At 42.2% G+C, this 17,598-nt stretch overlaps 1 protein-coding gene across 1 annotated transcript; it reads left to right on the top strand.

The window, feature by feature from the left end:
* The first annotated feature begins 4,235 nt into the window (after nucleotides 1–4,235).
* LOC309699537 (CD209 antigen-like protein D) lies at nucleotides 4,236–16,305 on the top strand. Its single transcript, XM_082522640.1, has 7 exons — nucleotides 4,236–4,963; nucleotides 5,543–5,653; nucleotides 12,988–13,035; nucleotides 13,158–13,211; nucleotides 13,305–13,444; nucleotides 15,706–15,818; nucleotides 16,098–16,305. Exons 1-7 carry the CDS (start codon nucleotides 4,819–4,821, stop codon nucleotides 16,228–16,230), a joined length of 744 nt encoding a protein of 247 aa, XP_082378766.1. The 5' UTR covers nucleotides 4,236–4,818; the 3' UTR covers nucleotides 16,231–16,305.
* The last annotated feature ends 1,293 nt before the right edge of the window (nucleotides 16,306–17,598 follow it).

The raw sequence follows: 17,598 nt of genomic DNA, 5'->3' as shown, positions 1-17,598 counted from the left end.
TTCTCAGTTGCTGTTAAGTTTGCATGTTTAGAGTTCAGTCAGTGTGTTTCCTGTTTTACTTTGAAGGTCCATGTCTCATGTGAGTGTTTCTAGTTTTGCTTCCCTTGTCTCGTCCAGCGTGATTACTCCCAGCTGTGCTCTCCTTCTGTGTCTTGTTCCCTCGTTATCCCTCTGTGTATTTAAGCCCTGTGTTTCTCTTTGTCAGGGTCGCAGTCTCCTTCATGCTGTGTGTGATTCTCCCCGTGTCTCCTGGTATACTTTATGATTAGCTTTCCCAGTTTAGTTTTGCATTGCCTGTGTTCTATTTTTCCAGCAATTAAAGCTGTGCTTTTGAGTTCAAGTTCTGTCCCCGTGAGTTTGCGTTTGGGTCCTCTCCTGCCTGCCACACAGCCGAAACATGACATGATGTAAATGTTTGAATAATCCAACCAAAGACACCTCACTATGAAATGTCCTGCATGAGCCTCAGACTCAGCTTACAGTCTTTACTTGTTCATTCTGCATCATATATTGATTACATATATTGTCCCTCTGTGCTCTGTGCTGTACAGTAAGGTTGGAAGTCATCCACACAAAACCTTGAAGTACTTCATTACTCTGTAGTTCCAGCAAATTGTTCTAATAAAAGTCAAAGTGCAGCTTGTCTTTACTTTGCTTTACTTGGTTTATTCATCAGTCTGTTGGTCCTAAAACTACAGTAAATGTCTTCTTCAGTTTCTCTCAAACAGCTGAAGGTAGCTGCTGCTTTTTATAGTTACAAATTAGGAACTTTAAAACAGATTGAAATGCAGAAAAAGCATGTTTGGCAAATTTCAATTGTGTGAATTAGTGAAGAATATTGATTTCTGATGCAATAGTAAAGTAATCATGTTGAAATCTGGGCCTACACCCTCATGTAATACCACTTTGAACCACAAGATGGTACAGTAAGGCAGCATCTAGTCTGAACTGAGCTCAAATTTGTACTGTTGCTTTTGCACTACAGCAAACTCTGGTTGTGTGCTGCCCGAACAGTTTTATGTAATATTGGCATGAAATATTAATACTGACAGGAATGGAAGCAATGTCAGATTTAAAAAGCCTGAACTCTTAAATGTACCCCTACATTTAAAATAGATAAATAATACAATAAAAATGGCAATTAACATAAATGGTATTTTGTTGAGTCAAGTCTGTGTCTTAGATCAGTGGTTCTCAAACTTTTCACAATAAATACCCCCTCGTAAAATATGGCTCTTGAAGTACCACCCTTGTGACCGACATTAAAGTACAGTAGTGTAGGTCTATTTAACACCATATACTGTTTACACCAGACAATTGTATTTCTCATAAGAGTGTTATTTATTTTAACTGTGATAAACAGGATGTGACAACTCATAATGATAACAACTGTACTGCATTAAAACATTCACAGCAGGTGGGATGTCCGGTCTTTAGGTGATGACCTATGAACCCTGCTACTGGGTTCAAACTACTCTGAATTCATCAAGGCTTCTTTTTTTTTTTTTTTAACAGATTTTAATACTTTGTATCTTGTTTAATTTAATCTGAACAAGCCCCTAAAAACAATCAGTGATCACTGTCAGCCTCTCTCGGTTTTTATTACCACTGTTCATTTTAAAGCTCAGTTTTTAAAACTACAGCCCAGCCCATGTAGCAGTGTATTTTTTTTTTTTTTGCCTGTCCCGTTTGGCTCTTTTGCATCAGAATTGTTGTCTAAAGGCAAAGAAAGATGCCCAACGGATTTACTTTACCAAACTGACCATCCCAGCCTTGCCGTAATGGTCCATTTGATTCACCTTTTATTGTTTATTTTATTTTCACTTACTGAATACGGGACAGACTTGACTGGGGGAAAGAAGGGGAGAAAGAAAGAGGGAAAGAGAAACAGCTGAGAAGAGGGACGGGGGAGAAGGGCAAAAGACAAAAACCAACAGAACGGGCAGAGAAAAAAAATGCATATATCAATCACCTGGATCACCTGCTGAGAAAGAAAAAAGAAAGCAAGCAGAAGAGAACAAGAGTAATAGAATAAACAACATCACAATGATATATGGGAATATGACAGTAAATACTAAATGTTAAACATTATTGTGCAGCACATAAGATCAACAGAACACAGTGTGCTTTGAGGTAGGAGCCAAAAAGGGTGTAGTTTGTGGGTGCGATCACCCGTGGTACACCTGTGAGCATGGACGCGCTTGTTTTTTTAAAAGGTTCCTTCATGTAATAATCTGCTAGAGGGTGTGGGGGGGCCACAGCCCCGTCCTCCAGGGCGTGAAGCAGGTGTGGAGGAGATCAAAACTCCAGACATCCAGAGGCCCCCAGAACACAAGAGACCAAGGAAGACCAACAGAGGGGCAGCTGCGCCACTGTCCCAGAAAGAGCTGAGGAGAGTCCCAGATGAGGGCTCACTCAGCAGCCGCGGAGCAGAAGCCAGGGGGAGTTGCAGTGACGCGCCCGTGAGCTCCGCCGGCAGCCAGCTGCGCCTGAGTGACCGAGCCCCAGGCCGAGAGGCCGGGGGCACCCCACCTCCCATGTAGCAGTGTATTGATGACTAACCTCGTATTATGGATGGAAGTTTGGTCCGTTTACAGCATCCTGCCATGTCATTGCATTTGTCCCTAACCATCAGTTACTGAGTGGAAAAAGTTGGCATTCATCCTCCAGCTTCACTGTTTTCTATTATGCTAACAGCTGTGTTGCTAGGGACTGTAGCCAACGTAGCACATCATTATATACCAGCTAGCCCGACTTCCGTAACCCTGTTTAGTTTTCTGTCATTCACTTCAGAAGTGATAGCAGAGCTGTACATTCATCAGAACACAGTATATTATTTAATCTTAAACATTTGGAGACTCCCCACATACCACTAGAGGGAGCCCATGTATGGCCAGTGGTACATGTACAACAGTTTGAGCACCACTGTCTTAGATGATACAATGAATATACTGGGCATGTATCTGTTACTTTATGATGTGGGTGTAGTGATTTTTTGTCAATAATCTAAATCTAAACTCTTGATCAAATACAAAATGCACTAACGTAAAGGAATGTACACAGAAAAGGTTAATCAGCAGCTTATCTAGGTTCAGATCGCAGAGGGGTCACTTCTTTCAGGTGACACAGAGGTGATACCAAGCCAGCTCAGGATTTCGGTTACGTCCACACTAGCCCGGATAGATTTAAAAACGGCGTTTTTCTCTGAAAATGCTCCGCGTCCACACCAGCGTTTTCAGTGTTTTCACAGAGTTGTGCGTCCATATTGAAACGGCCCAAAACACTTACGTTCCAGTCCTGCACATGTGTGAGACACAAGAAGATTCAAACTGCCTCATTTCTGTCTGCCATTTACTTACCCTCCGGCTCTTTGAAACATCATGGCCATCAATCTATGAAGGAAGCTAATTTCTGCCACATATATGCACAGCCTCACTCTTTCCGGCTGTTTGCTGAGCTCCAGTTCAAATCACTCCTCATTCATGAGCAAACTGACATTCAGTGCCTTTCAGCTCAATGTCGGCGAGTAGAGATTCGTCCACCAGAGCCTCCACCCAGTCAACATGGCTCCAAACAAGATTTCTGTGTTATTAACAACAATAAAAAAATCTAAATTGATAAACCTCCTTTTAGTTTCGCTTTTGTCTTAAATGTACTCTCAGTAAAAGGTCTCCTAATCACAATGTAAAGCAGATTTGAAGCTAGCCCCTCTTTGTCTTTGTGGTTTGCTCTGCTGCTGCTTCCTGTTTGGTTAAACATTGTTTCTGAGGCAACATTTATTAAACACCACTTGACCCAGAAAAACACTGAGCGAAACCCTTTTTTCTTGCCCCTCGAGATGACTGGAAAAAGTTTTTAGGTTTTACAGAGAAATACAGCAGAGTGGTCCTCAATGACAAAAAGCATCCTTGTGTGTGGTTACAAGAAACTGACAGCAGGAAGCATCAAACATTAAACAATAACAAAAACAGGCTTATTCAAAGTATTAGTGATCATTTTAATATGTTAAAACCTAACAAAAAAAAAAGAGTGGCGGGAAGCATGGTTGTCATGGTTTATGCTGCAGGAGGTCTTCTACGTTTAGTGCAGGTAGAAGTTCATAAAAACAAGGAAGTCTGTCTATAAATTGATGATCAAGTATTACAGAGATCCCCAACTTAAGTCCTCAACTTAATAAAATTGCTATTACTGTATTTTTCAGACTATAAGGCGCATCAAGTGAAACCAAACAGGCCTACCTTTATCTATATGATCACGCACTGTCACACTGTTTGATTTGATGTAAAAGCTCGAGTAGGAAAAGTGCCATATGACCTCTGGTTTTTGTGAAGAAAGTGAAATTTTTCAAACTGCATGAGGAAGTAAACACCAATGGCATGAAACACAGATTTAAAATGAGTTGAGGGCATTCTTCAGTTGGCCACTAGCTGAAAGAATCTCCTTTGTCTCACTGAAGCTCTGTTAGACATGTGAGGTGTTCCCGTGTTGGAAAAACTCTGAAATTGGTGTGCTTCTGTCTATTCACAGTATGTACTAATTCAAGACAAAGGTATTCTTGTTTGTACATGTATGTATTTCTGTTAGTTTCAAAGTTCCGTGTTGCAACAGCCAGTAAAAATGACAATGTTTGTTTGTTTTTTATTTGACATGTGCTCTCACTCAAAGGTCTGCGAACCACATTGTAAAGTACAATGAAGTTAGCCTCTCTGTGTTTGTGGTTTGGTCTGCTGCTACTTCCTGTTTGATGCTGATGATTAAAGCCTGCCTGACTGACAGAAACAGACAGTGAAAGCTGCTCAAATACTTTCACCCACCAAGATGTCTGCAGACAGTCAGACTGCAGCCGATTTTAGAGTGAAATACAGCAGAAGGATCGACAGTGATGGACGAGAGCAAGAGCACAGTGAGGTTGAGATGCTAGATGATGGAGAACAACATCCTGATGTTGGGCTGCAGGCAGCTGGTAAGCAGGAAATAAATAAACTATTGTACTATTGCAAGGTCTTGACCTCACAAAACAAAGTGCCTTGAGCCAACTGTTGTTGCGATTCTGCGCTATATAAATAAAACTGAATATGAGGGAATTTAAGTTGGTTTAATATGTTTAAAAACTGTTCAGTTGTCAAAAAATTACAGAAAAGGAGGGAAGTTCCACAAGACTCTTATCTGACAGATCCGAGGCAAAGGTAGAAATATTAAAAACAAGGAAGTCTTCTTAGACACTGTGTGGTGCAAGTGAAACCACAGGAAACAACTCGAGAGTGGTCTTCATGTCTACAGAGCTAATTGTATTTTTAAGCTTATTTTCGACCATACTGACAGATATACTGGCCTTTTTCTGGCCCACATGCTCTAAGAATCACCTAGAAATATTTCTCCTTCTCAAACACTGTTTCTCTGTTTTCTATATGTTAAACAATCTCCTGTAAATATGACACTAACATGATGAACTTGTTCAGCTCATTCTCAAGATGAGTGCAGTCTGATTACGACGTATTAATTAAAATAATACAATAATTAAATCTCAATTTTGTCTCTGTAGAATTAAACATCCAGATGAAGCTTTTAGCTGTGAAAAGAAGATGGTTCAGAGCTTTTGAAGTGAATCTTGGGCTGCTGTATCTTTTGATTCTGTCTGGAATCACCACACGATGTGAGTAATTTTATTAAAATATAGCCTGGTGGATGTAATATTTTACAGATTAGATGTTGATGTAGACTTGCTTTTGTTTGGCTCCTATTCTTATTCATATTTTAGTTAGAAACAGTCACCTGTTCCCCCTCTACACGGGAAATGGGTGATATTTGACACTACTGGTCATATTTGACCAGTAGTGTCAAATATGACCAGTAGTGTTTTATTGTTTATTTATTATTGTTTTCTTTTCTTTTTATTGTTTTTAAATAGAAAGGTCTGCAAGAAGAAGAATGAAAAGGAAAGTTTTCAGCCTTCATTAGTAAAGTAATCAATGCTGATCCCAAATGTAACTTTATTTAAGGCATATGTGATGAAAGCTATGACACAGTTTCTCTATAAGGCAAAACAGTGTTGCCCTTTAAAAAGCATTTCCTGGTTTGTATGCACCGTGAGAGTGAGGTGTGAATGTGTTTTTCCTCTCTCTCTTTAAGAGCTCCTCTTTGGTTGAACAATGAAAAATAATTTATTCTTGCCTCGCAAATTGTTTGATAGTCTAATGGGCTTTACAAATATAAAGAAAAGGGAATTCTCCGTCTAGCGTTCAGCACACTGGAGGTTATCACTCATATTAATCACATTCATTTATAGGCCTGTGTTTCTTTGCATGCTGTCACTTCCTCAAAGCCATTTCCTGTCTGAAACAGATAAGAAACAGAAAGCCAGCACAGATCCAAAAACTGCAGTTCCTTTAATGACCACTAAAGGCTGATTCTGAAAGCGAGTCAGTCCCCACAGACTACCATGTTATGATGAGCACCTTTCCAGCATTAAAAGCATGTTTCCATTCAGGACAAAATGAGTTTTGGTCTCTGAGATTAGTTTCCCTCTTAGTATTTAGTATTTAGTATTTATTTATTTATTGTCATTGTCAAGAACAATGAAATTGCGTTTGGGGCTTCCATACAACCCAAAAAAAAGAAGAAAATAATAAATACCCCTTAAAACCCAAGTGTACATATTTAACCCAGTGTGACTCCAATGCAATAAGACAATCCTTAGCAATAATGTTCGTAGAAATTCAGACAAAGACCTGAGAAACATGACAAAATACAACAATGCAACCCATTCAATATTATTGTACTGTGAGATATGATATCAGATATGATAGTTATCTATTTAAGAAAGGGGGGGGGGGCAGGAGGGGGAAGAGAATAAAGATATGATGCACCAATGCAGACCAGTTCAGTGCTATTAAGAAGTTGGATATGGTTATTGTCCGTGAGAGGGGGGCAGAGAGTTCAGGAGCCTCACAGCCTGTGGATACAGGCTGTTGGCCAGTCTGGATGTTCTGGCCTGTATAGACCTGTACCTTCTCCCTGAGGGCAGCAGATGGAAAAGGTGGCGCGCAGGGTGATGTTGGTCCCGCAGGATACTGTGCACCCTCCTCAGACAGCGAGTGGGGAAGATATTACTGATCTCTGGCAGACTTGTTCCAATAATTCTGCCAGCTTCTTTCACCACCCGCTGGAGTGCTTGCTGATCGGCCTTGGTGCAGCTGGGGAACCACACTAGAAATCCATACGTCAGAACGCTGCTGATGGCACAGTTGTAGAAGTTCAACATCAGAGATCTGGGAATGTGTGCGCTCCGCAGTCTCCTCAGGTAGTAGAGGCGCTGTTGGGCCTTCCGTACAACTGAGGTGATATGGTTGCCCCAGGACAGGTCCTCGGTCACAGTTACCCCCAAGAATTTAAAACTGCTCACCCTCTCCACCGCCTCACTGCCAATGAAGAGAGGCAGATGGTTGTTATGACCCCTCTTCCGGAAATCTACAATGATCTCCTTGGTCTTTTTGGTGTTTAAGACCAAGTTATTGTCGTGGCACCATGACTCTAGTTGTTGCACCTCTGTCCTATAGTTTGTCTCATCATTGTTGGATATAAGTCCGAGCACTGTAGTGTCATCTGCAAACTTAACAATGAGATTGGACGCGCAGGAGGAAATACAGTCATGGGTGAAGAGAGTGTATAGCAGAGGGCTCAGAACACACCCCTGAGGGGCACAGGTGTTGACCACAAGGGTGGAAGAGGTGTTCTTACCCACTCTGACACTCTGTCTACGGTTAGTGAGGAAGTCCACAATCCAGTTGCACAGAGAGGAGTTAAGTCCCAGTTGGTGGAGTTTGGGACGGAGTTTGTATGGCCGGATGGTATTAAAAGCCGAGCTGTAGTCTACAAAGAGGAGCCGTGCATAGGTGTTCCTGTGTTCCAAGTGCTTCAGTAATGTGTGCAGCACTGTGGCGATCGCATCCTCGGTTGACCGGTTCTCCCTGTATGCAAACTGGTGCGAGTCCAGGGATGGTGGAAAAGCAGCTCTGATGTGTTTAATGACCAGTCTCTCCAGGCATTTGGCGGGAATGGGGGTGAGTGCCACAGGTCTGAAATCGTTCAGACATGTGACATTTGACTGTTTTGGGATGGGAACGATGGTTGCTGCTTTGAAACAGGATGGTACCAGTGAACAGGACAACGAGGTGTTATATATAGAGGTGAAGACGTCCGCCAGGTCCGCAGCACAGTCTTTTAGCACCCGGCCCAGCACTCCATCCGGCCCGGCCGCCTTCCTGGTGTTAATGCTCCGGAACACACGCCTCAGCTCATGAGTGCTCAGGACCGGAGCAGGGTCGGTTGAGGGGAGAGGGGACAGGACAGGGTCGGTGTTCTCCCTATCAAAACGGGCATAAAAGAGATTTAGATCCTCAGCCAGAGTAGAACTGTCGGCTGAGGGTGATGGTGTTCTTCTTTTGTAGTCCGTGATAGCCCTGATGCCCTCCCAGACCTGCCTTGGGTTTGTGTTGTTCTCAAACCTGGCCTCGATACGCCTCCTGTGCTGCTGCTTGGCAGTCTTGATGCCTCTTCTCAGGTTGGCCCTGGCAGCACTGTATGCCTCCTGGTCCCCGGATTTGAAAGCGTTGTTCCTTGTTCGAATAAGTTGTTGAACTCCGTGTGTCATCCAGGGTGGATTATTAGGGAACACACGGAATCGTTTCCAAGTTGTTACATTGTCCACACAGAAACAGATGTAGTCCAAGACAGTGGAGGTGTAACTATCCAATGCGACACGATTGTCAGTGTCCTGCACCTTGAATACATCCCAGTCTGTGCAGTGGAAACAGTCCTGAAGCATCGGAATAGCATCCTGCGGCCATGTTCTCACGGTTTTGGTTGTAATCCCAGTGCTCTTGATCTTTTGTGTGTATATTGGGTGTAGCAGAAGGGAGAGATGGTCTGACAGACCCAGGTGGGGATAAGCCTGGGCTCTGTACGCATTCGCCATGTTGGTGTACACCTGGTCCAACGTTCTATCTCCTCTGGTAGCACACTTCACATTACGGTGGAAATTGTGAAGTACAGATTTCAGGTCCGCGTGGTTAAAATCCCCAGCCGCAATAAAGACACTGTCCGGGTGTGCTACCAGGCTGTTATTGATGCTGCTGCTCAATTGTGCTAACGCTAGCTTAGCATTAGCATCTGGTGGAATGTAAACAGCGCAGATGTAAACGACAGAAAATTCCCGAGGGAGATAGAATGGACGGCACTTTAACACCAACACTTCTACCTCTGTACTGCACAGTTTTTCCGTTACCGTGACATTCGTGCACCAAAGGTTGTTAATATAGATGCACAGCCCCCCGCCAGTCTTCTTACCCGAGTCCGCAGACCTGTCGGCTCGATAGGCGGTGCGGCCTGCTAGATCGATAGCCGCATCGGGAATGGCGCTGTCCAGCCAGGTTTCAGTGAAAATCATGCACGAACAGTTATTAAAAGTCCGTCGAGTGGCGATCTGCAGTCGTATTTCATCCAGTTTGTAACGGATTGAACGGGCGTTGGAGAGGAATATGATCGGGAGAGGTGGTTTAAACGGACTAGTCTTTAGCCGTGCCCACAGGCCTCCCCGCTTGCCTCTCTTCTGCCTCCGCTCGCAACGTCTCCTCCTGCGGCTTGCTGTTGCGGGTAGCCCCGGGGGCTGCTTAACGATCTCCGGGGGGGATGAGATACTCGGATGTTAGTTGAAGATCTCCACGGCTTAGTTGTAGTAGATCATCTCTGTTGTATTGAAGTAACCCCAGACTGTGTGAAATAATACACAGTACCACCAAAAGTGCAAAAGTGTAGGAGCTCCGGGCCGCTGCGTCTGTGCGCGCCGCCATCTTGGGTTGACTGATAAATGGCTTTTAGTGGATTCTATTTAAATGCATTTTAAATAGAATTCTCTGATCAGTAATATGAGCTGCTGTGTGGTACAGCCTGACCAACAAGTTTGTTTTGCTGACTGAGCTTCTAGTATTTCATGAGTCTCTTACTTAGCATTGAATGCACTGATTGATTGAGCGGTTAAGAGATGGCCCAGTGTGTGTGACGAGTTATCTACTGCTCTCTCTGTTGTTAGTCCTGTGCATCTTTCATCATGTCAGCTTATTAGTAATCTATGATTGCCAAGCTCTCTCCTCCCTTCATCCGTCTACTGCAAAATTTCTGCACTGCCATCAAGAAAGACTTGATTTCTTACCCCTGCTCTTGGCTGGAGTACCAGCTTACCTTTGCCAAGAACCACAACCATCTCGCTGGAGAAGGCGCCACTGATGTCGTGGCGAGCGGCTGGTGAGGGTCCTAGACTTTTTACATCTTGGTGTTCCCTGGACCCTGTTGGACCCGGTCCCCTTCACCTGGTGTCAACCTTGGGTATCTGTGGCATCTTGCACAGATTTCACCTACTTCTCCCACTGCTGCTTCTACAGACGTGGTGCCCATTAGAATAGGTCTGGTGAATTTAAGGTCCATCGTGAATAAAACTTTTATCCTTAAGGAATGTTTCATGTCCCAGAGTTTGGACCTTCTCAGCGTTACTTAAACACAGACCTCTCCGGGTGAGTCCAGTGTTTTTTCAGAATTATTACCCCACTGTCACTCATACTTTAATACTCTGAGGTCCTTGGGTCATGGAGGAGTTTTGCCGACTGTTTTCTGCAGCTTTGAACCGAGCCTTTTACGAGTTGAGACTCTTCCGTCCGCTGCTGTGCACAGCGATCTATTGGTCACCAAAGTATACAACAAAGATTTTTTGTGGGAATTTTCAGACTTCTTGGATGAAATTATGTCAAAATATGAGCAAGTTTTAATTGTTAGGCGGAGTTAAAATTCACATGTGCTACTCTGGAAAGCCTCTGGTAAAAGACTTCTTAGACTTATTGGACTCCTTTGGCCTCACTCAGTTGGTGAACGGCCCGACCCATGAATGTACCCACACACTGGATCTTGCTTTATCTTAAGGTTTACCCATTTCTAATTTATTCAAACTCTTTGCTCTTGCTCGGTGCTGACATGTTTTTACTCTTCAACGGCTGCTCATGTCTCCACTGTTTTTAATAATTTAGACTTGCAGCCCTCTGTGTCTTCCAGCACTGAGGAGCTTTCCCTGTAATTTAATTCCTTGTGCCGTACGCCATAATACTGTTGTAAATTCTGTGGCTCCAATTAAAACCAGGTGATCAAAGCCCAGATCAGACCCTTGGTTAAGTGATCATACCCGTGCCATCAGATGGGAATGCAGGAGAAATGAAAGCTGAAGATGGACAAACTGCAAGTCTCTTCTGAGACTGAGAGCTGGTGTTGTTTTCAAAGAGCTGTGGAAACTGCAAGAGCAAAACATTTTTCCGACATCATTGCTGCTAACGCTCACAACCCCCTTGTCCTTTATAATACATTAACACTGCTTTTAATGCCCACGTCCCTCTGAAAGCTTACAGAGAACTCTGATAATTTTGTTAACACGGAGCTTGTATTTCTCTTGCCTCCCATCATCGGTCCATCTTGCTCCCCTGCCTGGCTGTCTTTGATCACTTAGAGCTTATTTCCCTTTCCTCTCTTGAGAAACTGGTTACCAGTATGAAACCAACTGTGATGTCGTTCCTTCACATCTTCTTAAGGTTGTTACTACTGTTGGTCTTTTTATCCTTAATGTCATTAATGGTAATTTGACCTCCAGCCATTTTAAACATGCTGTGGTGCAACCCGTGTTGAAGAAACCTGACATTGACCCTTCTGCTTTGTCTAACTTTGGCTTTTTTTCCCCAAAATCTTGGGAAAGATTGTTTACACCCAACTGAAGGCCTTCCTGAATGAATGTAAAATTTTGGAAGAGTTCCACTTTGGATTTAAAACAAACCACAGCAGTGAATCTGCTCTTTTAAGGGTTTTTAATAACATATTTTTAGCAATGTTTTCTGGGAACAGAGTTTTCCTTGTCTTTTAAATTTACAGCTGATGACCATAACATTCTCATCTCCAGACTGGAGCAGTGGGTTCAGTTCTGCAATGGTTTAGGTCTGACCTCTCTGACAGGAGTTTCTGTGTCATGATGGACGATCTTACCTCTGGTTCCGCTGCCCTTCCCTGGGGGTTCCTCGGGGTTCCATTCATTGTCCTCTACTGTTCTCTCTGTATTTGCTGCCACTTGGTGCTAGTTTTAGAAAGCATTGTGTTTCATTTATATGCTAATGCCTGTCAAGTCTATTTCCCTTTCAAACACAGTGGTTCTCTTCAGCCTCTCCTTGATTATCTCAATGACATCAGGGGGTGGATGGCACTGAATTTTCTTAATTTTAATGAAAAAAAGGCAGAGGTCATGCTTTTTAAATCCAGTGCCTCCAGCTGTGTATCCCTGCCTTTGACCTTTCCTCTTTGGCCCCACAGGAAAAATCCAAAATCACCAATTTAGTTGTGAAAATGGAAAGCAGCCTAAAACCTGACTGGCATGTCAATGCTGTGGTTAAGTCCTCCATCTTTCAGTTGAGACGGCTGTAAAGATTAAGCCATCCTGTCTAGATGCCACCTAGAGACAATGCTGCATGATTTTAACAAGAACAAGAGCACATAACCATGGTTTTAGTGTACCTTCACTGGTTTACCGTTCAGTTTTAAATCCATTTTAACATTCCTTTATTTCTTTTTAAGCCTCTTAATGGTTTTAATAGTCTGTATGTGTGCATGATTGTGGAGGTGGAGTGAATGTTCTTGTTGTTCCTTCAAACTCTTCACTCAACACGGTGATTCTGTGATTATCTCAACAAAGCAGACAGGCAGCAGCATCTGCTGCAGACTGATGCAGGTGCAGCCACACTATGTTAGACAGTGATGTCTATCATTGTGCCGGCTAGTTAGTTCACTTGGTGCATTGAGCAGCATGCAGCTCAGCATGTGTTAGTTCCATTCATGTGATGGGAATAATAAAAACTTCATTGATAAAATGCTTTAAACTTTAAATCAGTTTCCTGTTTTGTTTCTAACCAGATATTTTAGTCACTTTGGAAAAAGAGCATCTCCAGGCTAATTGTTCAAGTAAGAAATATTTCAAAACAAATATAAATAAATATTCATGAACTAACTTTGCAGTCATTTTTCCTTTTTTATTCCTGTTTTATTTTAATTTTATTATAATTATGTTTGTTCTCAACATGCAGCAAAAATAATTCAACTACAGCAAGAAATCAAGTTGCTAAAGGAGAAGATCAAAGGTAACAAGCTGTTAAAAACTAAAAATCTTTATTACACAACAAAAACTATGAGCAGTAAATAAATACCGCCTTTAAAACGTGTTTGACTTTAAGAGAAGTGTCCCGATCGATGGACGAGATTTGGAAGCAGCTGTTACTTTAAATCCACTGAGGCAAAGCACTGGCAAGAGAGCAGGAGAGCCTGTCAGGATAAAGGAGCTGATCTGGTGATGATAAACAGCAAAGAGGAACAGGTGGGTGTGTTTGTTCATGTCTGTGTGATCTTTGATGGAGCTGACAGTCATCTGTTACTTGTGTCTTTGACCTGCTGTCAGTCTGTGACCTGCTTCCTGTCTCCACTCCGATGGATTTCTTTGGTTCTCCTTTTATGTTAGAGACATTCACATTCAAATGCAAAGTTTTTACACAATTTTGAAGCAAAAATTTAAATTACACAGAAATGTTCCAAAATAAAAGCAATCCTCATAATCCTGGCTAAGTTTCTTATTTAATAAAACCAAATAAAATATAATATTAACAGTGATCCCACTGCAACAGTAACTGAGCTTCAAATTCAAATTTAATTTGTCACACACACAACCATACACAGTATGGCATGTGGTGAAATGCTTATTGCTGTGCAATGCCCGACCATTAAATGACAACAAGAATTGACAGTCAGATTTACAGATTACTACAAAATTTAAAGATTTTAAGTTAGGAATTCACAGTAAAAGAATGTGCAAATAATGATTTACGAAAGAAATTATGAATAAAAATAAAAAATAAATTATAAGAAGTGTGCAAATAAACAGAGTGCTGTGGTGATGTATTGTGTGTGAGAGAGTCCAGTCCTACACCTGGTTCAGGGCCCGAATAGCCTGGGAGAAGAAGCTCTTCTTCATTCTCTCTGTTTTGGCCTTAAGGGAGCAGAAGTGCTTCTTAGACCTCAACTCAAAGAGTCCATTGTTGGGATGGGAGAGGTCCATCATAATCTTCCTGGCTTTGGTCTTTCCCCGCTTGGTGTAGATGGACAGCAGGTCAGGAAGCTCTGATTGAATGATGCGTTCGGCTGAGCGCACCACTCTTTGCAGATCTCGTCTGTCCTGCTTGGTGCTGTTCCCAAACCAGGTGCAGATGTTTGCCGTCAGGACGGTCTCGATGGTGCAGGAGTAGAAGTTCTTGAGCACCTTCAGTGGCAGATGGAAGTCTCTAAGTCTTCTGGGGAAAAAGAGATGCTGGCATTAACACCAGAGTGTTAATGTGACAGGACGATGACGGGTCCCAAGTGATGTGGACACCCAGGTACCGGAAGCTATCCACTCTCTCCACTGGTGTGCCACTGATGATCTCATCATCTGCTTTGTAGTGATGATGAAAGCGTTATCTTCACTGGCGCACTCTGTGCGCATGCAATTTGTTGTTTTAATTGCTGCAGCGTCGAAGCGTGCATAAAATGTGTTCAGCTCAACAGCCAGTGAAACATCGGCATTCATCATAGCATAGCATCTTTATTTATAGCAGCGCTTTACATCCAACAATGTTGGCCAAAGTGCTACAAATAGAAAACAAAGAGAAAACAGTTTAAATTACATATAGAATATCTTAAAAAAGCAATATAATTAATAAGAAACATATTAAGAGACATCAACAAGTCATCATTGAAGAAGCTGGTTGTTTATAGTCCATTATTGTCTGCAGTCTCTGGTGTAGCTGTGACTCTAGTTTCCTGTAGCTCTGCTTTGCCTTTCTGATCGCGCTGCTCATGTTTTAAGACACAGCTTGTATTGGTCCATATTACCGGAGACGAGCCTGTCTTTGTAGACAGCGGTGCGTGATCGCAGATGTTTTTATCCACCCACGGCTTCTGGTTGGGAAATGTTTGAATGATAGATCCCAAAACCGCTTCTGTAAACATGTTGATGAAACATGTCCCAGTCTGCGTCATCCAGAGCGTCATCCAGAGCGTCCTGCAGCATGGCCACTGAGTGGTCTGTCCAGTGTGCGAACTCCCCCCTGATTGGTGCTTGCTGCTTTAGCCTTTGTTTGTAAAAAGGCATAAGGAAGATGGGGGCATGGTCTGATTTTCCAAATGCCAGCAGAGGCTGAGCTTTTTAGCAGTCCTTGAACGGAGTGTAGCAGTGATCTAATGTCCTACTGTCCCTGGTAGGGCAGTTGATGTGAGTTGATGTACACAACATCCTGGTGAAGTGCTTGTTGTTGTGTGAGAGTCCGTGTCCGTGTGATGCGGAATATGAAATGTGCAGGCAATGACCACAGGGAATTCCCGAGGGAGATAGAAAGGGCGACATTTAATGATCAAAAGTTCCAGATTGGGCGAGCAAAAGCGTGTGAGTGGGGAAATTCTTTGGGTATTTTTGATTTCTGCACAATGGAAGAACTGAAAAATTTCATCACAGTTATTCTTCCTTCTGACATATTCACAAGATGATGTCACTACAACAGAAGTGCTGAATTATGACTGGAGCAAATATTTGTGTCTCTTCCCAAATAGATATTTATCAATGAACTGAACATGAGAGGAGAGTCCTGGACTGGTCTGACAGGCAAACAGACATCAGGAGGATATGAATGGGAATGGGTGGACGGATCAGCGCTGACACAAACGTGAGACATTAGTTTGTTTCTATTCCAGAGTTATTATTTAGAAGTGAAACATGGATGTTTTGGAAGATAGATCAGCAATACATGAGCTGAGCTATTTTCCAACAGCCCCACAAACTGAATGTAAAGAAAAGCAGAAATCCTCCTTTGAATGAACAGCTGTGCTTGAACTCTCTTCATCTGCAGTCTGTGATGACGTTCAGTTACAACAAGTCAGTTTGAAGGAATCAGGATTGAAAAAAGTTTAGTCCAGTTTAATATCATATTTTATTTCTCTGACAGGTTGTGGGCACCAGCACAGCAGAGTACGAGTTATGATTCCTATGGAGTCTGCTGTGATGATAAAGGGAACTTGAAACAGGCAGTTGAACATTATGTTGGTTACAGCTCGAAGACCTTCATCTGTGAGAAATGAGTTTGGTGCTTTGATGTAAATGTTTGAATAATCCAACCAAAGACACCTCACTATGAAATGTCCTGCATGGGCCTCAGACTCAGCTTACAGTCTTTACTTGTTCATTCTGCATCATATATTGATTACATATATTGTCCCTCTGTGCTCTGTGCTGTACAGTAAGGTTGGAAGTCATCCACACAAAACCTTGAAGTACTTCATTACTCTGTAGTTCCAGCAAATTGTTCTAATAAAAGTCAAAGTGCAGCTTGTCTTTACTTTGCTTTACTTGGTTTATTCATCAGTCTGTTGGTCCTAAAACTTCAGTAAATGTCTTCTTCAGTTTCTCTGAAACAGCTGAAAGTTGCTGCTTCTTACTTTTAGCTACAAATGGGGGATTTTGACAGGAGATTGAAATGAAGAAGAAAAGCAGATTTAACAAATTTCAAATGTGCGAATAACTTATCAATTCTCTTTTATGCTGCATTTGTAAAGTAAGGATAGAGAAGTTGGGGCTAAATGGGATGTTGAATTGTTGACTCCAGGAAACAGAGTTTATGTAGCTGAATGTAACCAGGTTCTTTCTCTCAATGTATTTTAGTTGTCCAACTTTAACCTGACATTGTCAGAGCTAAATGTATTAAAGGACTCCTGTTATTCATGTTTTTGATCTGCTGTGTGCTTTATTTCCTGACTTCATTCTGATGGATCATTTCTAAATATGGATCTATTTTTGTACTCTGAATTTTAATGTTTTTCCTTTTGTTTTCTAGATTATTGTATACTAGCAATCCACAAATGTCTAATTTCTAAAGCAAGAAGAAAGATATAAGAATTATATATATTCTGATCTAATATTAGAAGCCTTGAATAGGTAGAGGAGGATACAGAGGCAGGCTCATCTTCTTCAGTCCACAGTGCCAAGAGGGAGACAGGTGAGGTGTGGCTGACCACAGTGATGAAGAGGAGCTCGTCTGTGGCTGCAGCGTTCTTCTTCCAAGTTACTCCTCCGAGTAAGTTTTCCTCAGATGATCTTCTCCGTCTCCTGGACTTTAACTGGTTTAAATGGCCTTTCTGCTGTCTCTGAGTCTTGTTTTTTACACCAAACACAATATTACATGTATAATGTGCACTAACAAAACTGCTAAAAATAACAACAACTCAGACATAATGTACAGGACATATACTGTTTATCTATTAATTAAATTTTGCATTTTCTAACCAGCCTGTACTCTCATGTAATACCACTTTGTACCACAAGAGGCTGCAGTGAGCCAGCATAGTCTGCACTGAGCTCACATTTGTATAGTTGTTGTTGCACTACAGCAGGGGTGCTCACACTTTTTCCGCATGTGAGCTACTTATAAAATGACCAAGTCAAAATGATCT

The sequence above is a fragment of the Aulonocara stuartgranti genome (genome assembly GCF_965226115.1).
Source record: "Aulonocara stuartgranti genome assembly, chromosome: 22".
Classification (NCBI taxonomy): Eukaryota; Metazoa; Chordata; class Actinopteri; order Cichliformes; family Cichlidae; genus Aulonocara; species Aulonocara stuartgranti.
This window is presented reverse-complemented; position numbering and strand designations above follow the sequence as displayed.

Bases quoted from the DNA above. Each gene is read 5' to 3' on its own strand.
- LOC309699537 (XM_082522640.1), top strand. From the start codon at position 4,819: ATGTCTGCAGACAGTCAGACTGCAGCCGATTTTAGAGTGAAATACAGC. The intron at 5,654-12,987 runs GTGAGTAATTTT...GTTTCTAACCAG, and splicing joins GTCTGGAATCACCACACGAT to ATATTTTAGTCACTTTGGAA. The intron at 15,819-16,097 runs GTGAGACATTAG...TTTCTCTGACAG, and splicing joins GGATCAGCGCTGACACAAAC to GTTGTGGGCACCAGCACAGC.